Source organism: Callorhinus ursinus, unplaced genomic scaffold (assembly GCF_003265705.2).
Source record: "Callorhinus ursinus isolate GAN/ISIS: 27379988/994484 unplaced genomic scaffold, GSC_fseal_2.0 scaffold40, whole genome shotgun sequence".
In the NCBI taxonomy this organism is placed as follows: domain Eukaryota; kingdom Metazoa; phylum Chordata; class Mammalia; order Carnivora; family Otariidae; genus Callorhinus; species Callorhinus ursinus.
Genome location: NW_027397102.1, coordinates 4,840,579 through 4,865,615, shown reverse-complemented (window position 1 = coordinate 4,865,615; position 25,037 = coordinate 4,840,579). Strand labels below are relative to the sequence as shown.

At 35.9% G+C, this 25,037-nt stretch overlaps 1 protein-coding gene across 2 annotated transcripts; it reads left to right on the top strand.

Annotated features, from left to right (window-relative positions):
• Window positions 1-15,351: 15,351 nt before the first annotated feature.
• Window positions 15,352-21,890, top strand: ITM2A (integral membrane protein 2A). 2 transcript variants are annotated; one of them, XM_073880876.1, is made up of 6 exons: window positions 15,352-15,781; window positions 19,142-19,273; window positions 19,554-19,751; window positions 20,512-20,622; window positions 20,846-20,996; window positions 21,147-21,890. In XM_073880876.1, the coding sequence occupies exons 1-6, from the start codon at window positions 15,635-15,637 to the stop codon at window positions 21,233-21,235; spliced, it is 828 nt and encodes a 275-aa protein (XP_073736977.1). In that variant the 5' UTR covers window positions 15,352-15,634; the 3' UTR covers window positions 21,236-21,890. The 2 variants fall into 2 exon arrangements, with proteins under 2 accessions (XP_073736977.1, XP_025722052.1); XM_025866267.2 differs by having other exon boundaries at window positions 15,391-15,745.
• Window positions 21,891-25,037: the final 3,147 nt, after the last annotated feature.

Here is a 25,037-nt window from a genome sequence, read left to right as displayed (position 1 = left end):
ACATATACCATATTATTTCACTCATATGTGGAATTTAAGAAATAGAACAAATGATCATGGGGGGAAGAGAGAGGCAAACTGAGAAACAAACTGTTAACTATAGGGAATAGACTGATGGATACCAGAGGGGAGGTGTGGGGGTGATGGGTTAAATAGGTGATGAAGATTAAGGAGTGTACTTGCTGTGGTGAGCACCAGGTGTTGTATGTAAGTGATGAGTCACTAAATTGTACACCTGAAGCTAATATTACATTGTGTGTTAACTAGAATTTAAATAAAAACACAAAAAAATTTTAAAAAGTGCTGTTTTCATAAATTATTTTATAAAAGCTTTTAACCATGTGAAATTTTGATCAGGCTTTTCTTTGTTTTCTTTTGTCTTTTCCTTGAAAGAAGAACTAGTGCTTTACTAATAGCAACTGAAATTAAAACAACAAAATATTCCATTTGGCTTCAAATAAAAAAACAAATTTGTTTTTAAAAGTGGCAACATATAGGACGCTTGGGTGGCTCAGTCAGTTAAGTATCTGCCTTCAGCTCAGGTCATGATCCCAGGAGAGTCCAGCACTGGGCTCCTTGCTCAGCAGGGAGCCTGCTTCTCCCTCTGCCTGCAGCTCCCCTTGCTTGTGCGCTCTGACAAATAAATAAATAAAATCTTTTTAAAAAGTGGCAATATTTCAACTATCTACAGATACTGTTGGTAACAGCTTCTGCTTTATTTAATTTTGTAACCCAGAAAAAAATTATTTTTTCTCTTACTAGTGGCTCAAATAAATTAGCCTAATGTGGACTCTCCTTCTTTGACCCTAGGAGAAGTAAAGTGGGAAAACAAGGAATACATTGAGGACCAAAGCACGTAAGGAGTCAGATTGTTTTGTCTAAGATCATTTAGTTTGGTATAAGAACATTTCTACCCAAATTGGTTTTGTTGTCAAGGCTCAGAAAGTCTTTTTGAGTAGAGATTCAATTACATTAATATTAAAATAAAATCTTTGTACAAGTTGGAAACTTTAATTTGGCATCAAATGGCTGAGGCCTGCTAACAACAGCCCAGATGCTACAAAGAGCTCAGATTAAGGGTTTCCTCTGTAAGCAGATATTATCATTATAGTATGAATTCTATGACTTTGCACAGGCTAATATTCAGCTGGTAATAAGATTATGGAATGTGTGATATATTACTCCTGTGATATCTTACCTATTAATTGGATAAAAAGCATCTTGTGGTATTTTCAGAATCTTCTCTTAGATGGACAAACTTTCTGAAGCAGGACAGTAGATTTAGGAAGATTCTGTACCTCTGAAACAAATAATACATTATATGTTAAAAAAAAAGAAGAAGAAGATAGCAGGAAGGGAAAAATGAAGGGGGGGAAATCGGAGGGGGAGACAAACCATGAGAGACTATGGACTCTGAGAAACAAACAGGGTTCTAGAGGGGAGGGGGGATGGGTTAGCCTAGTGATGGGTATTAAAGAGGGCACATACTGCATGGATCACTGGGTGTTATATGCAAACAATGAATCATGGAACACTACATCAAAAACTAATGATGTAATGTATGGTAATAAACATGACATAATAGAATAAAAAAAGGAAGATTCTAAAGTAGACAGTGGAAGTCGGAACATGTAAATATAATGTCAGAGGACTAAAGCAGTAGAAATTAGAGGTCACCATCAGAGAGGCCTGGGAGCAGTTCACGAGGACAGGGTACTTGTGTAACTTATGTTTGTTCAATCTGTACATCAACTGGGATATTAAATAGATCTTGGCCTCAGTCTTTATAAGCTGCACTTTCCATTATGTCACAATACCCCAAAATATGAAGAACTATAGTATTGACAGGGATAGGGGAATAAGAGAGGTGCCCATTTCTGGGATGTAAGCGATGTAAGAACTGACGACCAAGATCAGTTCAGGAATAACAACCAGCCCGCCTTAATGCTATTTGACTTGATTCCGCTACTAAACTGATACTAAAACAAAGAAACAAACAAACAAAACCAAAACAAACCTCAAAGAATTGACTGGAACCTCCTGGTAGACTATTGTTTAATGGAAAGAGGAGCTAAGGAATTTTTCACTTCCTTAAGTTTTGTCCTCTTAAACTATAACACCCTTATTTTCCTTTTGACCTTGAAGCCTCTAAGCCAAATGCACAAATAAACATAACTTCTTTGATCTGTGACTCATTTAGGAAATAATACCTTAACCAGAAACTTAGTGTCTTTTTTCTTTATATATATCTACCATTAGACAGACCTGCCCACCCTTCCCCTATACCCAACCTAGCAAATCTTGATTATTCACTGACATTCATTAGAAAATTAGAGTCATGTCTTTGGGGGGAAAAGCTGGCATCAAGGCATAATGAAATCCCAGTTTCCCCCTTTTCCTCCTCTTTCCAGGTATATCATAAGAAAGAACCATCATGTGCCCCCCTTTTCTTTCCAGGCTTGCTTCTACTTGGCTTTTTTCCCCCTCCACACACTGCCTGCCTGGGAAGTACATAGAGTAGGCTTTCTTTATTGTATACACAAGCCCTATTTAAATCACTGAGGGCCCTAACAAGACTCCAGGACTCATTCCCAGTCCCCATTTGCATTTTAAGCAGCTTTGGCAGTTGTAATGAGGAGCTCTCCACCAGAACTATAGGCCTCTGTATTTGCTTGTGTGACTTACGTTTGATGTTTGTTCTCTCTGAACATAGACTGAAATGTTGAATGACAGGCCTAGGCCCTCTCTTCTTTATGTTCCAGTCTCCCCATATGGCAAGAGTCAGCAGAACTAAACCTGCTCACAGTTTTATGACCTTAAACCTGTAAAGAGTGTGTTTGCTTAGTAATGAGAAGTTTTCAGTTTTCCAGTATGTAATTTCTTTCAGAAAATCGGGGAGCAGATACTTCTGCTTCTTTACCATATTCCTGCTCCTTGCTGGCTGCCTGATATTCATCAGTATAATCTTTTAAGAGGTGTGTTTGGGGGATAGAAGAAAGAGATTTGGATTGAAAATCTAAATCAGGAGTTCTGTAGACTCCCAATTGCACAAAAGAAGAGCCCAAACCCCAAATTGAGGGTCATGACATAACTAACGTCTACATAAAGACAAGATTGTTATAAATATATTTGTGCCATATCATTGGGTCCCTCAGAAAGGGATCTACCAAAATAGCTATGTTCAAAGGATTTGTTCTTTCAAAAACAGAAAAAAGAATGAGACCTCATAGAATCATAAAATGTCAAATTTGGATGGGTCCTTAAAAGTTTGGTTCAACTTCCTCTGTAGCTGCCTAGTGAACAGTGTTTTGCCCAAAGTTCACAGTCAGTTAGGAGGAAAGGGAATCTGGAAGCCTATGTTTCCTCATTTATTTCTACTGTAGTCTGCCACCTCTTGGGTTTAGTGTCTTCTCTGACCCAGCTGTTATTGATAATTAATATTCCTCTTCCATAAAAAGACTTTTCACAGAAAATCAAAGATTAACTTTAAAAAAAAGTCTTTGCCAATGCTAACTTATTTCCTCTTTTCATATTTTTTTTTCTTTAGGAACTTTTTTTGTTGTTGCAGTTTTTTGTTTTTGTTTATTCCATTGGAATTTGGGAAGTCTATAATCTGTATGAAAGGGTTTTTTTGTTTTATTTTTAATAGCATTTGGTTCAACATGATTGATATTCATTCATAGCTTGGCAAACACAGACACACACACAAACACATACACTGTACCCATAGGTTGGCTAATGACAAGAAATGAACAGGTGTGAAGGACAGTCATTAGAATCTGCAGTCTGGTCTTCAGGTGGATCCAGGAACACATTGTGATAATTTACTCTGGGCCACAGTGAGCACAGGTGCTGCAATTGTCATCTAGTGCCTATTTAATATTAATCTGTCTGTAGTGCTCACCTAGAAAACATCTGGGATTTTCCCCCTCACTCTCCGCTCACCCTTTCACACTCCTTTGCTCCTCTTACCCCCACAGAGCCTGCTGCTTCCCTTTCTAGGTTAGAACATTCTGAGTGCATAAGTGACTACATGGAGGCAGCCCTGATCATGTTAGCCTTGGCCTGAGGGTGTGTTCCAAAGCTTCATTACTGTGACATTAATTGATTGATCTCATAAATTCAGCATATTAAATCAAAGATATTCTTTGAATCTTCACTCATTGATTGTGCACCTATTTATTACTGAATTGTAACAGTAATTTTCACAGAAGAAAATGCTTTTGGTTTATGTGGTTTTGGTTTTTCTTGCCTGATCCATGAAGGAGATTTTATAAATCATTATATCACCCCTTTACATGCCTCATGGTTGTATTTTAAAAAGGCCCTTTGACAAGGGTCTTTTTTGAATGGAAAGACTATAAAAACTTAGAACACTTGACATAAAACTGATGTATTATGTGATAATATTTCTAGTAGAAACCAGGACCTCATTCATCATAAAAGACAGTCCCTAAGTTCCATGCTGTATGTTAAAGAAACCATCACCCTCTAGTCACACTGCAGATTGTCACTCCTAATCAGAGGAGGGCAACCTAGAAATTTTAGAAGAAAATACTGCTGTGAAAAAATAAGTTTTGCCAAACAAGGAATATTGGGGACAAACTCAGAAAGCAAGCCCTCTAGACAGGACCCCTCTTGGGACCTCAGTTTTATCCTTTGAGGAAGTGGGCCTATAAATCTATACTTTGGTATTATTCACTTTTTTTCTCAATGCAAATGTCTCTGTAGCTTCTCTGTTTGCTGGACTTCAGCTTAAAGTTGGTAAATATTAACTAGGGAGCTACAAGCAATAATCTTTTGATTAGAATGGTGACTGGTTTTGCCTAGTAGGTCTCTGATTATCTCAGAAGGCAGTGTGAAATGTTTAGGGGGAAAAGAAAAGTACAAAATTAATTCAAAATTATTTAAACTGTAAGTAGGAACCAACAGCATTGAGCCTTTTTGTAGGGTTGTGAGAAGGAGTGTTAGGAACTTAGACAATATTTTCCCTCTTCCTCACCTCCATATCCAATCATCCACCATATTCTGCCAAGCCCCCTCAAAGAGTATCTCTCACATCTGTTCCTTTATATTTACAGCACTGCCATCCTCACAGCAGCCTCTTACTAGTTCACTCTTACTTTACTTTGAAAGCCTCTTAAGTATTCTCTGCTTGTTCCTGTCCATCTTTGGCTCTGCCGTAATATTAATCTTTCAAAAATGGAGCTTATTTAAAAGAAAAAGTGAAAAAATAAAAACATCTTCAGTGGTGCTCCATTGCTTCCAGGAAAAAGGGCAAAAACCCTTTGTATTAAAGTTAAAAATCACTTCACACTTTGGCCCCAACTTCCCTTCAGTAGCTTTAGCTTCCTCACACATATCCTTCCCCCCAAACAGCTTTATTGACTATTCACCAAACACAGCTTGATCTACACTGCTACCACAAAGTTTTTTCAGTCTTTTTATCACCTTGGGAATATTCAACTTTATTCCCTTCACCTCAGCAACTTCTAGCCATGCCTCCAATTCCCAGTCAAATCTCATCTTTTTCTTAAGCCTTTCCAAGCCACTAAGCCTAAAGTTGTCTGTCTCTGAATTTCTTTAGCAATTATTCGCTTGGTCTTGAATCTTCAACTGCCTTATTTCTTATTAAATTATTTACTTGAAATTTTTCATTATAGAAACTGTACAACATGAAAGAAATACTTGAGAAATGAATAGAGAGATAGGATGGAGAAACTGACCCAGAATCCTAGGTCCCTAAATGGAAAACTTACTGTTTCTGAGAATGTCGGTTTTCTGCCCCCCATATCATCATTTATGAGTTTTGTGACCTTGAACATTTCAGTCATGTTGTATGTATATTTTCATAAGTATTTTTTTTCCATTTTGGTACCATCTTTAGACAGATTATTTTTAATAGTCTTATAACAATCTGTAATAGGCATACATCATATTTTATTCATGATTTCCCTTATTGTTAGGTACTTGAGTTGCCTCCCCTATTCTTTTGTTATTATAAACAATGTTTGATTAATATTTTTAGGCATAAAAAATCCCTCCATTTGGATGATTTCCTTAGAATAAATTTCTAGAAATGAGGTTTTTGAGGAAAAGAGTATGCACATTGTTGTGGCTCTTATGTCACCAGCAATTTAAGATAGCTCTAGTCTTATACACACATTAATTTTGTGTATTATCCCCTAATTTTAAAGTTATGTAATATTTAAAATAATATTTGTTTTTTTTCTATTTCTCTAAACACTGTCATAACAAGGTTTAACATTTTTCACATGTAGATTTGCTACTATATCCTCTCTTACAAATTGTCTGCTCATATTCTTTGCCCAGTTATCTATTTGGACTTTAATGTCTTTGTTTTAATTTCTACAGGTTATTTATATAGACTATGAAGAGTAGATTTTTGTATGTTATATTTGCTGCATATTTTCTTGGTCCATTATTTACTTTTTAAAGTTATTTTTTAATGTATAGAAATTTCACACTTGTGTGTTCAGTATGTCAGTATGTCAGCCTTTATTCATTCTCAGCCTTCAAAGTTATTCTCCAATCTACTTCCTTTGACAGCTCTTATATTTCTATGTTATAATACTGTTTTAGTCTATTGTTGTTTGACTATTCTCAATCTAGATTATAAACTCTCTAAATTCAAAGATTCTATTTTATGCTATAGGCAGAGTGGAAAGAGGACTGACTTGTGAGTTCAAAAACCTGTACTTGAATCCACATAATTGTTATGTAACTTTAAATATTATCAGTATATTTCTTTTGGCTTCTACAAAACTGACTTCCCCTCTGCTTTTTTTCACAAGTTATTAGGAGTGGCAAATGTAGTTATATATATATATATGTAAGTTTTATTAATGAAAATGCATCATTAAAAGAATCAGTTGTAAAAAAAATAAAAGAATCAGTTGTAATTATTCGTGTGACCAACAGTGCCTAGCACATTGCTGCCTTGATAAAAGATCCTTAGTAAAATTGTTTAATTAGGATTTTATGGGGAAAGCATATTAAGTAAAAAAAAAAAGAAAGAAAGAAGTCACTGTACTAGATGCTCACATTAGCCAGGATTACTGTCTATTCACTCTAAATTTTCTAGTATAAAATGAATTGCAAACATTGTATTTTATTGTAAGATGTGTCTTTGATTTGGGAAATGGGGTATCCTTGCCTATGACTTCTCATTAATAGATTTTGGCTAGAATTAAAAAAAATAAAATTAGCTGTTGTTTAATCTTTAGCCATGAAACAAGTGCAGAAATTCACTTTAATGAACTTTTGAAAACTATCTCCGCTGCAAAGTGAAGATTACCTAAGCTTAAGAGCATGTGACCTTCTAAATGAAAATTAATCTGGAAAATCAAGGTTTGCTACAGTATTTAAGAACACAAGAGGCCATCTTAGTTCCTTTGCTTTATTTTTTTTCTTTTTTTATTATGTTATGTTAATCACCATACATTACATCATTAGTTTTTGATGTAGTGTTCCATGATTCATTATTTGCGTATAACACCCAGTGTTAGTTCCTTTGCTTTAAACCTACCCTGTGGAACATAGAAATACTACTGCAATGAACTGGCAGTAGCAACACATTTAAAATGCTTTCAGTTATGTGAGATTTGTGGCAACAAATGAAGAAACACAATAACTGTGCACTGATATGCATCTCTTAGAGGTGAAGAGTGCATAACCTCAGATAAGGTGCCTACCTTCATGTATTAAGAAACTCAGTGTCATAGAGTATGAAGCTATAACAGACATAACTTATTCACAAATCAAGATGAAAGTATATCAGCTCTTTATGACGTTCTGGAAGAAAAAAGAGCACACATACACACACCCAATAATTCATGTTACTTTTTTTTTTGACAAAGTACATATGTATTACATGTCCAAACTTAAAGGTGGGGGGTGCAAAATAAATATGCTTATATTTCTAATGTGCCTGAAGTTCTGACACAAGTTTTTTATAAACTTTTTAATGTATTCAATTTTAGATCCTGTGGTGAGATTGGGAAAAGAATTATTAAAATTAAATGCAATACTTATAAAGATAAATTCCTTTTACAGAAACTGACTTTCCTCATCATGTCTATAAATGAGAAATTAAATGGAAAAAAAGCCCAACCCAATATACACCAGACACTATGTTAGACAAACTTAAGTTAAACTTTTGAAATTAGTGGGACTTGTAAAGGGAGTTAAAAGGGGGGAGATAATGGTAAAATGTTATTTGGTTAGCAAAACCTTGCATTGGCCTCAAAAGGATGGTGAGGATGGAAGAGAGGAAATGAGTAGAAGTAGTAATAGAAATGTGAAGAACTCTAAGGATTATGTATAGATGAGTGAGTGGAGTTTCTGCAAAGAAAACATAAAAGAAGAGGAAAAGAAAGAAAGTGAAAGAAAGAAGAGAAGAAAAAGAGGAAAGGATGAAAGAGGGAAAGGAGGGAGGGAGGAAGGAAAGAAATAAGAAAAAGAGAATGAAAGAGAAAAAAAAAAAAGCCTAAGCACCAAAACCCTAAAGAAATGACTTTTTGTTCTGTAAAATGGCCAAACTTTGTGGCACTTGTTCCACTAATAGGCTGTGATAATCATAACAGGTTTTAATTTTTAAGTTGTGAGATCTCACAAAAATTTGTCTTCTGCATCCTTTTATAGTTCTTTTTGATATTCCACTGCACATTGTCTTGCCATAAGTTTATTTGTGCTTTTGGATCTTAGCTCCCTTACTGGACTCTAAAACCAGAGTCCTCCTTTTCAGGGCCAGTACAAGAACGTGTACGTGTAGAATAGTCACTCAGAGTTACAGGATATAAGGCTATCAATAAGATTGAATTCTCAATTTTTTTCAAATACTTAAATACTTTTTTAGTGCCTCTACATCTCCAAGATGTATTTTTTTGCATGCTTTAGAATTTTCATATTCTTTGTTCAATTGGCAGAGTCATTTAAATAATACATTTTTAATTCAACATTTGGATTTAAGATTTTGTGGGTAACATGGAATGCAAATAGAGTAAAATATGTTAATATACCAAGTGCGAAACAGTGTTGTGGAAACAATAAACAGAATGAGAATATTAAAAATAAAATAAAAACAGCAGAATTGAGAAGATGGAAATTCATTTCAGTACATCTAAGGAGTACTGTCTGTTAAACCAAAGTAAAATGCATCTTAAACCTCAGATTTTATTATTAATTTGTGACTAATGATTAATTTTGTTTTGGTTTTGGTTTTTTCTCCAAAGAAAGTGAAATATTTTCCTGCCTCAAGGCATTTGCTTGTACTGTTTTTTACCGTGGAAATGCCCTCTTCTAGATTCTCTACATAGCAAATACTTATTTCTAAAAGTCTAGATCAAATGGCACCTTGCTATGAGATCACCAAATCTTTCTTATCATGATTAATATTGCCCTCTGCTTTCATAACATGTTTTTCTCCTCTTTCAATATTTAAAATCATGAAGCCAGAACTTTAGAGTTATAAAAGAACTTAGAAATCATATGATCCAATGTAGCCCTCAGATAGTTCATTATCACTACCCTTTGTTGTTCCAGCTAATTTTGAACACATCCACTGTCTCCATTTAATTTATGGTCCTTGACTATAACACCTGTGATTTGTATTTTCTCATACCTTTCTCATTTACCTGCAAACAGGGAGTCCTCAAGAAATACTCAGTTTGTTTCCGGGAGTCAATGGTCTCGTATGGTTTGTCTCCCTCTCTGATTTCTTCCCATTCAGTTTCCCCCCACCACCTCTATTGTCCTCTGCACTATTTCTTATGTTCCACATATGAGTGAAACCATATGATAATTGTGTTTCTCTGATTGACTTATTTCACTTAGCATATACCCTCCAGTTCCATTCATGTTGATGTAAATGGTAGATATTCATTCTTTCTGATGGCTGAGTAATATTCCATTGGATATATGAACCACATCTTTATCTATTCATCTGTTAAAGGACATCTTGGCTCCCTCCACAGTTTGGCTATTGTGGACATTGCTGCTATGAACATTGGGGTGCATGTGCTCCTTCTTTTCACTACATCTGTATCTTTGGGTAAATACATAGTAGTGCAATTGCTGGGTCATAGGTTAGCTCTATTTTAAATGTCCTGAGGAACTTCCACACCATTTTCCAGTGACTGTACCAGCTTGCATTCCCACCAGCAGTGTAGGAGGGTTCCCCTTTCTCTACATCCTTGCCAACATTTGTTGTTCCCTGTCTTGTTAATTTTAGCCATTCTGACTGGTGTAAGGTGGTAGCTCATTATAGTTTTGAGGGTTGCAGAAAGGGAGGGGGTGGGGGAATGGGGTAACTGGGTGATGGGCATTAAGGAGGGCACATGTTGTGATGAGCACTGGGTGTTATACTGAACTGATGAATCACTGAACATTATATCAAAAACCAATGATGTACTATACCTTGGCTAATTGAATATAAATAAATAAATAAATAAGAAAATAAAAAACAAAATTGCATTTCAGAAACAGCCAAGGTGAATCATGTGTGGTAAAACAACTTGGGATTTTGTTTTCTTTAAGATCAAACTAGGAACAGAATATGTTGAGACACCAACAAAATAAACATGGAAGTAAAAAGAATATTTGGTTAGTACTCATTAATGAGAACACAAATGCTTATGCTTTCATTGAATAAGAACATAACTTTAAAGTCATAAAGACAACTTAGTATCACTCAGTAATATATTATAGAGCAATTGAACCAACTAGATGTTCTCAAAAGCATTCCTAGGGAAAGATTTGTGAGTTTCTTTCTTGTATTACTCAAGATTGAAACTTCCAGTGAAGTTTGATCAGATAAGATGATCAGATATTGATTCATAACTCTATTTTTTAAATTGCCCAAAGAGTTTGCAACAAAATAAGGATCTTTATACAATTTAGAGAAGATGCAATAAAAGTGCAAATATTTTCACAGATTTTTCAGTTGTGCCAAATGACAAAAAAGTGATTTTTTTATAAATTAGAGTGAGGCACAACTTTCTCTTAAACTTGAAGATACGACCACATTGTTGTGAAGAGATGATGAAAACTACTCTTATATTTAAGAAAGAATCCTGCATCCTCCTATTGTCATAGCTTACTAGCCTACAAAGGAAACCTTAAATAGTGTTGAGAAATGAGAATATATCACTTTCAAGAATCAGAAGTGAGTGTTTCCTATTACTTTGTGTGAGAAGCCCTAGCTATGCTCCCAGGACTTAGCCATGTATGTAGAGAAGTCATGGACCTATAAAATGGCCTGCTTTTTAAAGAATTAAGCCGAATTCCTAGAATTATACCCAAAAGTAGATGGCTGGCCAGCTCTCCTAGTAACCACTTCTCTGTAGACAAAAGCAACTGTGCAACTCAAGAGAAATATGCTTCAGGATGAGTAGCCTATAGCCATGTATCCGCATACAACCAACAAAATTTTTAAAGGATTTCAAGTGCTTTTAGTCCTGAACAAAATCCTAGGCAGGAATCTCTGTTTGCAATATGGGCAGGGGATTCATTCTTCATTTCCCTAGAGAATATGCTGGTTATTCTCCCTGCTTTCAAGCCAGCTCCTTCTTGACTTTCTGATTTATTTTAGTAACAGTGAGACACCATAGTGATTAAGAGTATAAACACTTGGGGGCGCCTGGTGGCTCAGGAGTTAAGCATCTGCCTTAGGCTCAGGTCATGTTCCCAGGGTCCTGGGGGGCTTCCTGCTCAGCGGGAAGCCTGCTTCTCCCTCTCCCACTCCCCCTGCTTGTGTTCCCTCTCTCACTGTGTCTCTCTCTGTCAAATAAATAAAATCTTAAAAAAATAGTATAAACACTGGAATCAGACCACTTGAGTTAGCATTTGACCTTGGGCAACGCACTTAACCTCTTGGAAATTTGGTGTCTTCATCAATAAAATGAGGAATAGAATAATACTTCACAGGGTTGTGGTAAAGATTACATGACAATTAATTTAATGGGCTTAGCACAGAAATCTAGTATCTAATGTGTTCAACAAATGTTAGTATTGCTATCAACGGTGCCACCATTTTCCCAATCCTGGATTCCCAGTCATTTTAAAATAGAATTAGTTTTTCTAATTTATCTCTTATGACTTAATCCTGCACTGGACCCTTGAAAAGTATGGTTCCTAAACATCTTTGGAAGTTATCCCTTCATTTTTAATGTTGCAATCATAATGTATTTCACCATCTTTCACCTGGAATACAGAAGTGCTTCCTAACTGGTTTCCCAATACAACTTGCTATCAGATTAATCTTCCTAAATAGAATGCTGGGTGTGAAGCCATTGCAGGTGAGATAGGAATTTAAACATTCCTAGTAGCACTGGCTGTGGGTAGAACTATTCTGCTGGTTTGTAGAATTGCTATATTATACTCCATGGCACAGAACCAGTGTCCCCACTATAAAAACTGTAGAACTTAAGACAAATATGTCATTGCTGTGGTTTCAGTGTGGTATATTTTATAAGGACAAAGTTGTGTCTGTTTTACTCACCACCATTCCCATGGCCAATCACAGAACAAGGCAGTAGACCCTCAGTAAATATTTGGTGAACAAATAAATGAATTAATGAATGAAATTATATCACAGAAGCCACTAGTAGCCTTATTTTCATGTGATCAAGTTTTTGGTAATTTCAGACCATTCAAAGAGAGTTGGCATCCAATTGTACATCAGCTTCCATTCAGCTCAAGTTGTGATAATTTAGTCATCATCTGGCATCATCTGAGAACAGGGAAGTCATTTATAAACTTGAATGGTGTGCATTCAGACATGATTAACAATATGAGCTGGAATTGGCATGGCAGCCAGATCCCCAGTTTTCCAAGATAAGAAAGTGAAAGAAATTGATTTTAAGAAACAAGAAGTTGTTGCTGGGAAGCAGAGAGTACAACAAAGAGCTTAACCAATAAGAACTATTTTTTTAAGATTTTATTTATTTATTTATTTATTTGAGAGAGAGAGAGAGAGAACACAAGCAGGGTAGGGGCAGAGAGAGAGAGAGAGAGAGAGAGAGAGAGACTCCCCACTGAGCACCCTTCCTGAAATAGACACTAACAATGGGTGTTATTGTTATTCGATTCTAACACAAGTATTATCTATATTGAAAGGGTAGCAGTAAGTATCTGCTAATTTGAGACCATGCCTGCACCATATATGTTCAACAGCAGCAAACGCCCTTAGAGAGGTATGAGGGATATCTCTAAAAGAGAGCATGGCATTAACAAAGAGAAGATGGCCAAATTTTTCAAAATCCAACAGAAAACTTAGATGGCAATTTATGTGACTATTTTCAGAAGTTTAACCTTTTCCAAAATGACTTATATTAAGATACAGTGCGGTCTTAAGCAGCTCTAAAGGCTAAACAATAGTGAAAAAATATATATATAGATAGATCATCCTATAACCTTGAAACACAGGTATGTTACAGACTAAAACAAGAATTCTAGTGTAACCAACCATTTTATTCTCCTATCCTTTTCATAATTTAAAAGGTGTTTCCTCCTGTATTATCCTAAATGATCGTCACAGCAACAGGATGGAAATATTACACCATTCTGCTGAGGAGGAAAATGAGGCACAAGGAGATGAGGAAGTTTGCTCAATGTGACATAACCAGTAATCAATCACATATCCCTTGGTTGTTACCAAAGTTTGGGTCTAATCATCTGAAAAATAGAAATAATCCCTGCCCCTTCTGCCTGATTATATTTCAGGGAAGATGCACTAAGATAATATAATACATTACTATCTTATCCAGCACCTTACACTTGATAGGTAAATGTGTAGGAGCAACCATTTGTTCAGCCACCTATGTGACAGGGACAAACTAGCACAGAACCTAGGTTGAATTGTCATAAAGGTGATAGCAAACAGAAGGTAACTGTAAAAAGAAACATCCTGGGAAGTTGAGATTTCCTCAGCCTACACTGATAAATGTAGGTAGATAAATGCCTGATAAATGTTAAATTATAATGGCCAGACCTGAAGAAAGAATTAAAAAACAACAACAACAAAACAAAAACAAAAACAAAAAATGCATAAGGCACCAATATTTCTAAGTAAATGTGAACATCTGGCCCTGTGTAAGGCAAGGATCCCCACTATTCTTCATCTACCTTCTCACCTGTGGCCTATCAGAGAAAATTAAGGGTGTCTTCACAGAGCTCCCATAATAGAGACAGGCAACAGGCTTCAGAGTCAAGGAAACCTCAGTGGGAAAAACTCCAACCTGAAATTTCTTAGACGGAGGGATGATGACATATCCAAGTCTCTTTTATTTAATAAGTATGAGTGAATGGGGGATTCTATAGCACAAGCCTGATTCTTTTGTTTGTTTTGTGGGGATTTTTTGTTTGTTTTTTGTTTTGGTGTTATTGCCTTTACACAACAGACCCCTTTACTCTCTTTGGCAGCAGGACTAATTATAAACTCTTTACCACTACCACCTGTAGTCACCAACCTCCACAGCATGAATTTCACATAGTGAAGTTGTCTATCAGTGTCACCAATCAGGCAGAACTGATTGTGAAAGAATAATATGATTACACTAGCTGCACATATAAATGTTTCAATAATGATCTCTAACTCAGCCCTCTTTGGGATTATTGGTTTTTATCTCCATTAGAGCTGGGTTAGCATATGGTTAAACTTTGTATTCTTCACTCACACTTTCACCTTCTTAAGTGCATAGGTATACACACACCCTTGTTTTTCTCCCTGCAGATTTCACAATTGGTGGTTGAAGAGAAACAAGGTCTGGACTGAGACCTTACTCTGGTTTCCCTGACCTGAGAGAGTGAAAGGATCTGGATTATTTCAGAAATTCACTATGAGCTTTCCACCTTCCTCTGTGTCTCATCCTGTCCTACCTGCAAAGTGCGGAGTTGAAGAGGCAGGAATGCTGTATTTCTGATTTAGTATTGCTCTAGGTTGGGAAATTGAAATTACAAAACAAATGCCAAGAAAGAAAACAAGATGTTGAGAGAATGAACCAAGGAACTGTAACAGACTTGAAGGTTCTTTAAAGGGAAGGTATTATTATAAAGGTACAGAACAGTCATGAACTGTGCTTTTGGGACCTGGGTGAATGCAGAGCTGAGGAAGCTTGAGTCAGTGCCAAGTTACAGTTCCTGGCCCCTGGGGGGGGGGGGCAGGCCCAGGTTTGGGAAAACAGAATCAGGGTCAGGGGCTATTGTGGCCTAGACAGAGGCAAAAAGATACAATACAGCAGACTTCCTTCCTGTCCTGTTCTTATCTGAGGGTGCAGAGGGTGGGTGGGAGCACGCCTGGAGTGCAGGTGAGGCACTTCAAGCCCCCGCTGTCCCAGGGCTCCACCTCCCCTTCTCTTTCCTCAGTGACAACCCCCACCCCCATCCCAGCATTTGGACCCCCTCCCGCTCCTCCCTCAGCCCCTCCCTGAGCCCTCCCACGGTCTCCCACCCGGCTTGGGACTGCGTCATAAGTATCCCCAGACCTGGGCTTGCAGCTGCCTAAGACAGACGAGGGAGAACGTACGGCCTGCTAGGTCTAGCGCGATCTCTGTACAACCTGTAGCCCGGGACGCTGATTTGAGCCACGCCTTACCACCAAGCCCAAAGATTCACTATGGTGAAAATCGCCTTCAATACACCTACGGCGGTGCAAAAAGAGGAGGCGCGTCAAGACGTGGAAGCCCTTGTAAACCGCACGGTCCGAGCTCAAATCTTGACCAGAAAGGTAGCAGTATCATTCCACCCCAGACTGCCTGCTAGGGTCGGTAAAGTGGGGAGAGGGGGGAGTTTGGGGGGGAAAGAAGGGGCAAGTGACAGTGGGCAAAATGAAAGCTGCCCCTTCTGCGCTATTGAACTGGTTTACCGGTCGCCCCAGTTCCATCTAGTAGCGCCACCTCCTGCTTGCAGTGCCTCACACCCTTTAACATCCCAGGGAGTTGCACTACTTTCCGTGGGTTCCAGCTCTTGGTGGTACATTTCCAAGGGATGTTAAAGGGAGTTCGAGGAGAACCCTTGGGACCCAATGTCACCTTCTCCTGGGGAACATATGAGGGCCTGGGTTCAATGAGAGGCACGTTGTTCAGTCTCCAGCTCCAGGGGTGCATATAGCATCCACAAGGAAGGAGCAGACACTCAAGGAGAACAGGGGCAGGAGATTTAACTCTCCTTTCTTTCCTTTTGACGTGGATAAAGTTCTATGAATCTAATTCTTTCTAGGAGCACTGAATGTTTGTGGGGGTGGGGTAGGGGGCCAAGGACAGCTTTGACTCAAATCCGTATGGGTTGGTGTTAGTATGCATCTGTGTTCGCCCGTGTATATTTTCAGTTTTTCTCTGGTTATAGGCGGTTTTAAGCATTCAGTAAAGGAGCTGTCAAAATTGAGGTTGGTCTTAATTAGAATTTGGGACGTTCACTGTTGCCCTCTTACTGCAAGATCCTTGCATGTTTTCACAGTGGCATTTCCTAAAGACAACATTCTTCATCTGTAAAAAGAAATGTTGAAGTTTATTTTCTTCTTCTTTTAGTACTTCCTTTTTGTGATATCCTTCTACCTGCCTCCCCCATGGAGAGATCTGAAGCAGGTCTGACCTTGTAATTTAAACTTCTAGCATTGCCAGAAACTGAGGTAGTTCACTGCCCCCCAAAATGTTAGCCATTGTTTGTTTTAGTTCAATTTCTTTTAAACAACTAACATGTTTTCAATGTTTGTAAACTACTCATTTTCCTCAGTAAAATGTCAATGTTAAAAGGGAAAATTGTATTTTCTTCTACAAAATCTGTACAGTGTCAGAGTTTCCAGATTTGTCTTAATTTGTCTTGTTCTCTAAAGTTTTTAACTTTTGTGTTCAGACTGGAGATTTGAAAAGTACTTTGAGTGAAATGAGAATCCATGTAGTAAAACTTATTATGCACCAATTTGAAATGCTTAGATGCTTATACAGAGTTTTTATCACAGAAATTTTTAATAGTTAACCCAGAAAAAAAGGTAGCTTTTGGGTATTATACTTTTCAGAAGTCAAAAGTCACACCCCCTTGCATTGTTGAGGTTTTTATTAAATGACAGAAGATCAAATATGTAACTGTCCTACTCACTTTGTAAGTGAAACAGGGCCAGATTTTTTGGGAGGTCTAATTAGATGCCAGTAGTTAAATATAGCCACACAGTAATCCCTTTATTTTTCTCTCACCACCAAAAACTTCATGACTTGTAGTTGGATACAGTTAATATGTAAGCAGTACTTCTGCCAGGCCTGTGGTGTGATGAAGAATAAATAAAAATGAACATTTGCACAACGATTATATTTCTTTGTTAGATGTTGGAGAAGCTTCCACAGTATCCTGATCCAGCCACTACAAGACACTGATTTAATAATATTTGACACAGTATACTGTGATGTATTAATCTGCTCATCAGAAAACTAGCACAACAGAATAGTATGTCAGAGGTTGTGTACAATGACTTTAAAATACAGTTTAGAGAGAAACTATCTATGGTAAGTGAGAGTCCATACCACTCTGAATTCTAGCAAATGTAGATGAAAAAAAAATCCTTATTCCTAATATGGTGGGGAATTTTATTAAATTGAAACTCTAATACTTAGACTTTGCTTAACAATAAATGAAATTGCAGTGTAAATTGCTCTTCTCATATCTCAGTGACAAGAAAAAAAGAAATCCATCTTTTTGAGTATTTAAAATTAAGTCATTTTGTGACTTACAGGCAATTAACTTCATCTCTCTAGACCTCAGTTTAATCTTCTAAAATATAATTTCAAAGCCTCTAACTTTAGATTACAGTGATTCACAATCATGATTTATAGTTCTGTCTTTGTAATGTTAATTTTATGTTAGTTTTTTTATAAAAATAATTTATAATTTCTTAAAACTGTTGGGACAAGGAAAAGCCTTCAAGGTTTATACAGTATTAATGGAGGGTTTGAATTTAAATACATTTAGCTAAGAAAATGTGCATACCAAATTTCTTTGAATTTTAATTAACATTTTGTTTCGAAAAACCATTTATGAAATAATCGTTTCTCCTTAGAATCCATGCATTTGTTTTCACCAAATTAATTGAAGTTTAATTAGGTGCCATAAGCATTAAAGTAGTTGTCATGGAAAAGAGCTAATGACCTGAAATACTAAAACAATTCTATTTTCATACTAGTCTGAATTATTTACCCACTGATTCCAAGAAACTACATTTGTTGACTTTCTTTATTCTACCCTTGAGTAATAATACTGCTTAAAACATATCGTGACATACAAGATCAGGATTGGAGGGTCCCTTGGACCATTGCTTTGGGAAGAATACAGAGTTAATCAGTTACTCGTTTGCTTTGGATCTTTCTCGTTCCAATTCCTGAACAAATTATGCATTTAACAAAATTTTTACAGTAACTGTTACACACACAGCTTTTGTGCCCAGCTATCACAAAGGCTGTACTATAGTCTAGTGTTTTACCAGAACTTGGAAAACATTATTTCATTCATGCAGCACACAACTACAGAACAGTGGATGATATTAGAAAAGCTAAATTCTCACTAAAATTAGGAACATTTTGAAATATATCTCACGTTCAATATTTTAATTTCTAAAATAGGGGGAAATGACATATACCTGCCTTACAGAATTTTTAAAAATAAAACAATAAAAACCAGCTCTTTGAAAATCATTTAATAAATCAAAGGACACTAATTCACCTTTAAGTTGGCAAAAAAAAATTAATTTACAAAAAATAGTAAAGCAACATAATTATAGTCTAGAAAGTTAGTAATTATATCACTATACAAGTCCAAAAATCAACAACTTACATTTATTTAAAGAGTATAATTTATTGCATAAATGAACAGTGATTTTCAGCTGATTCTAGAAATGTGTATTTTGAAAAACTTCATACTGCAACTGGGTTTGTAAATACCAGAAGGAAAGCTAATATAATTGGAGATTTTAGCATCTATTAAATATCAGAAATTGTCTTGAAATGATTTTAAGCTAGGATGACTTAATAACATCTTTTAAAAATGTCTTATGTTTCAAGAAAGTAAATTGTACACAAAATGGCTATGTGTCTAAAAGTGCAATCTGGTTTTGTCTTTGGTTTTGCTTTTTAATAAACAGGAGCTACAAGTTGCCACCCAGGAAAAGGAGGGCTCCTCTGGGAGATGCATGCTTACTCTCTTAGGCCTTTCATTCATCTTGGCAGGACTTATTGTTGGTGGAGCCTGCATTTATAAGTACTTCATGCCCAAGGTAATAATAATTACAATTCTTGTAATTTGGATTACTAATTGCTATATACTTAGTAGTAACTTAAGGAAATCTGTGGTGGTCACCAGAGAAGTGAAGATTTAGGACAAGTTTTCAAATTACCATTCAGTTTATAAAATTGATTTGTCTTCGTGGTGATAACTGTAATCAGAAATCCTAAGCTTGACAAACAGTACAATGAATTGATGTGAGTGTGAGAAATGATTCAAATGTCACCCATAGTAAGTTTTAAAGGTTTTAATTCTCCCTTTTTGTCTTTTAGAGTACCATCTACCGTGGAGAGATGTGCTTCTTTGATTCTGAGGACCCTGCAAATTCCCTTCGAGGAGCAGAGCCCTACTTCTTGCCTGTGACTGAGGAGGCTGATATTCGAGAGGAAGACAATGTTGCAATCATTGATGTGGCTGTCCCCAGTTTCTCTGATAGTGATCCTGCAGCAATTATTCATGACTTTGAAAAAGTGAGTTTCTCATTTTTATAGGTTTTCCTGGTTTTTTTCTTAGTTCATTAGTAAGTGTTAAATCTGTTCATAAATGTACATCTTTTTGCAGCAAAGCCTTTTTCACTTTTGCTATTGAAAATACCTTAACGTGGAACATAAAGAATAGCACGGAGGACATTAGGGGAAGGAAGGGAAAACTGAAGAGGGGGAATCAGAGGGGGAGACGAACCATGAGAGACTAAGGACTCTGGGAAACAATCTGAGGGTTTCAGAGGGGAGGGGGTTAGAGGGATGGGGTAGCCCAGTGATGGGTAGTAAGGAGGGCACGTGTTATAATGAGCACTGGTTGTTATAGGCAAATAATGAATCATGGAACACTATATCAAAGACTAATGATGTACTGTATGGTGACTAACATAACATAATAAAAAGAAAATAAATAAATAAACAAACAAACCTTAAAAAAAAATGCAGGGGCACCTGGATGGCCCAGTCAGTTAGGCATCTGCCTTTGGCTCAGGTCATGATCCCAGAGTCCTGGGATTGAGCTCCATTGCTGGGCTGTCTGCTCATCAGGGAGTCAGGAAGTCTGCTTCTGCCCCTCCCCCCACTTGTACGTGTTCTCGCTCTCTCAAATAAATAAATAAAATCTTTAAAAACATGCAAAAAAAAGAAAATAACACATACTAAAAGGATATAGCTGCTTGTTTTAATGTAGTTAGAATCAGTAGAATTGATATTCTTTACACCATAGTTAACTTTTCCCCCTCCCCAATAGGGCATGACTGCCTACTTGGACTTGCTGCTGGGCAACTGCTATCTGATGCCCCTCAATACCTCTATTGTTCTGCCTCCAAAGAATTTGATGGATTTCTTCGGCAAACTGGCTGTATGTATTTTGGATGTCAAATTTTTATTTAAACATTTGTTTCCTCATTTAAAAAAATAATGATTTGAACCAAAACATTCCATTTTATTGAAATAAAATTATGCTATAACCTAAAACTGCTCTAAAAAATAGTCTATTTAAAAAAACTTTATCTGCTATAGGTAAGGATTTAAATGGTGTTTTTAATAAGTTCTTATTTTAATCTTTTTTAAAAAAAATTTAGAGTGGCAAATACTTGCCTCACACTTACGTTGTTCATGAAGACCTGGTTGCTGTGGAGGAGATTCGTGATGTTAGTAACCTTGGCATCTTTATTTACCAACTTTGCAACAATCACAAGTCCTTCCGCCTTCGTAGAAGAGACCTCTTGCTGGGTAGGTGATAGTCTTTCCTTCAACCTGTGTTCTTGGGAAAGTGAAGGAGAGTGCAGGTGGAGTACAGGGGGAAAGTAGAGAACAAATCTAGGTATGTTTTCATTTACATAAAAAGATAAAAAGTCAATTCTTTGTGCATTTTTTTCACAGGTTTCAACAAACGTGCTATTGATAAGTGTTGGAAGATTAGACACTTCCCCAATGAATTTATTGTTGAGACCAAGATCTGTCAAGAGTGAGAGGCAACAGAAAGAGTATCCTTAGTAATAAGAAGTCAGAGATTTACAATATGACTTCAACATTAAAGGTGTAGGATACTCATATTTACTCATGCATATACTCTATTGCTTGTGCAAAAAAAAGAAGGAAATAAAAACTACTAACTACTGCAAGTTCTTGTCAGTTTTTAGTTTAATTGACATTGCTTGTTGTTTGAAATTGAAATTAAATGATTATATGTTTTTCTTTTTAATTTATAGGGTTTAGGCTTCTGAAGGTAGCATTAATATGTCAGCTAACATCCTGACAATAAATTCCATCCTTTGTGTATGTGTTTTTAAGTAAGCTTTTCCCTCAGTCATATGGTAAAACATGTTTTATATTTAAAATTATTTCTGAGTGTTTTGTGTAAAACATGTCAAATCTTTTAACATTGTTAAGTTTTGTTTTATTTTTCATTTTATACATTTTTCTTGAATTTAGAAATTATCTTTGCATTTCTGTTAGATGCTCTGTAATAGATTTGATTTACATGTAAAAAATTTTCATGAAGAAGTCATTTTCACAAATGCAGTGATTCTATCTCACTAATATCCATATTGTGAAATCCATAAAACTGTACAAGTGTTGAGGAATTTAGGTTGTATTAATTCTACAACCCTATAATAAATTTTACCCTAGTTAACCGTTGTTTCTCACTTAATGCAAACAATTAACATTACTTATTTAGCTTTGGTGTACGTGAAATAGATCTAAAATTATGAACTTAGCTCTGCACTTACTCCTACCTCCACACATTTCTATTTTGTAATCTCATATTTTATTCCTCTTTTGATACTATATCAATTACTCTTTTATAAATTCCTCATAACTGACATACACATAAATTCAACTATTTGTTAAAAGCTTTCAGGCTCATAGCAATTTCAAACTTTTTAATGTGTTTTCTTTTTCATAAAAAAATATGCAACCATATACAGTTATAAAAGGTCACTAAGAACTAACCTTGGATAATATGTTGATGACTTTTAATAACATCATGTGCTATAATCTGTACTCACTTGTCTAAGAGTATAAACTCCATACAAAGGGGGCCAAAATTTTAAACACTTTCTCTTGTATTAGGTTAAAACTTGTTCCTGATATTATTGATCACATGCTGGTAGTGATAATTCGTTTTGGTAGCTAAAACTGTACCCAGTCCAATCTATTACCCTAAATACTCTTTTTTTTTTGGAAAGGGAGGAGGTCAAAGAGGGACAGAGGAGAGGGAGAGAGAGAGAGAATCTTAAGCAGGCTCCACACCCAACCGTGGAGCCTGACACAGGGCTCAATCTTACAACCCTGAGATCATAACCTGAGCTGAAATCAAGAGTTGGACACTTAACCAACTGAGCCACCCAGGTGCCCTAAATACTCTTAAAAAAACCATAAATATTTAACTTCAAGAATTTAGAATAACACAAACATTTAAAAATGGAAAAAAGATGAAAAATTAGAAAATAATAACAGTAGCCAAAAAATTCAAGAACTATTCCTTTATAAAGGTTGATAATATTTAGAAGGAATTTGATAAAACTAGACACCCATTTCCTATTTTACAAATAAATAAGAATTAGGAAAAAGGAGATACATTTTTTTAATTTATCTTAAAAAATCAGCATCATGACTAATGTTGAAACACAAGAAAGGATGTTGGCTTTTACAGCTATTCAGTGTTGTTTAAGACTATCTGGCTAATTCAATAATATGTGAAAAATATAACAAGTATCACTTTTTAAGGGGACATGAAATTATGTTTATTACCATGTGATTTTTTTATATAAAACACGGATTAATTAAAAACTTTAAAAATCAATATTAAGACTTGGTTTAATGTAAACAAAAGCTGATGGCTTTTCCACTCTGGAAAACAGTATGAAAGGTTCCTCAAAAAGTTGAAAATAGAGCTACGTTATGACCCAGCAATTGCACTACTGGGTATTTACCCCAAATGTACAAATGTATATTTGTGTACATTTGTATACAAAGGGGTACATGCACCCCAGTGTTTATAGCAGCAATGTCCACAATAGCCAAACGATGGAAAGAGCCAAGATGTCCATTGATAGATGAATGGATAAAGAAGATGTGGTATATATATATACAATGGAATATTGTGCAGCCATAAAAAAAAATCTTGCCATTTGCAATGATGTGGATGGAACTAGAGGGTCTTATGCTAAGTGAAAAAAGTCAGTCAGAAAAAGACAAGTATCATATGATCTCACTGATATGAGGAATTCTTAATCTCAGGAAACAAACTGAGGGTTGCTGGAGTAGTGGGGGGTGGGAGGGATGGGGTGGCTGGGTGATGGACATTGGGGAGGGTATGTGCTATAGTGAGTGCTGTGAATTGTGTAAGACTGATGAATCACAGACTTGTACCTCTGAAACAAATAATATGTTAAAAAAAAGATAGTAGAAAGGGAAAAATGAAGGGGGGATATCTGAGGGGGAAATGAACCATGAAAGACTATGGACTCTGAGAAACAAACGGAGGGTTCTAGAGGGCAGGGGGGTGGGGGGATGGGTTAGCCTGGTGAAGGGTATTAAAGAGGGCACATATTGAGTGGAGCACTGGGTGTTACACGCAAACAATGGATCATGGAACACATCAAAAACTAATGATGTAATGTATGGTGACTAATATAATAAAATAAAATTTAAAAAGATAAAGTCAAAAAATATTTTTCTTCTTAATAAATCATTAGTCTTAGGGGGAAAAAAAAGGCTGATGGCTTTTCTTTATATCACCAACAGCAAACTAAATAGGTAATAAAAGTAGGTAAAACTATTCTATTTATAATAGCAACAGGGACATAACACTGAACAAACAGTATATGGAGTTATAGTGAATAAAGCCACAAAACTTAATTAAGATATACAAAAGAGCTGAGTAAATGGAGAAGGAAGAAAGAACCTTAATTGTTTACCAATTAAATGTATTGGTTTAACCCCATCCTAATCAAACTCTAAGAAAAACTTTTTTTGAAACTTGACAAAATTGAAGGTTTATCTGGAAGCATAAATAGGTGAGGAAAGAAAAAAATGTAAAAAGAAATTGGAGACAAGAATTTCGTACATGAACAGCTATTAAACCACAGACAAGTTTACAAAAATTTTGAAGGAGACATTCACACAAGATAGAGAATGATTCCAAAAAAGAGATCTTAGTATTAAGATGAACAAGATCCTGAAGTTCCATGCAGTAAATTGATTTTTTAATCAAATAGTGATGGTGATTGTGGCTGAAAAAAAATAAGTCCTAGTTGCAAAGTATGAAATAAAATGAGGCTAACAACCACCCCAACCAAGTGCGAACTTTCCTAAATTATAACTACCAATAAGTATTTTTTAAAAATAGAAAGCCTTCAAAAACACTAAGCATAAAAGTTAAAACCCTGTGCTATGATCTGTGAAGAATTGATGTCTTACAGTAATAACTCTCCTATTATTTGTTCACTCATGCAGAAGCCAGGAAATCTATCAATCAAAAAGTGGGCAGTCATCTAAAATGTTCTGTGAAACATAGTTTTATGTTCATATATTCTATTTTTCCCTTCCATCCCTTCACCAAACTTCACATGATTATTGATTTAATTAATTCATTTATTCATTAATTGATTCACTCATTTTCCAGGTATTATTCTAGGCATTGGGAAAGCGTACAGTTCTAACCAAAACAGACAGGGACAACAAATCTATTGAGATCATGTCTACTGGAAGAGAAAAAAAAAAACTTTTTTCAAATAATTACACTATTTTGTTATAAAGAAAAAA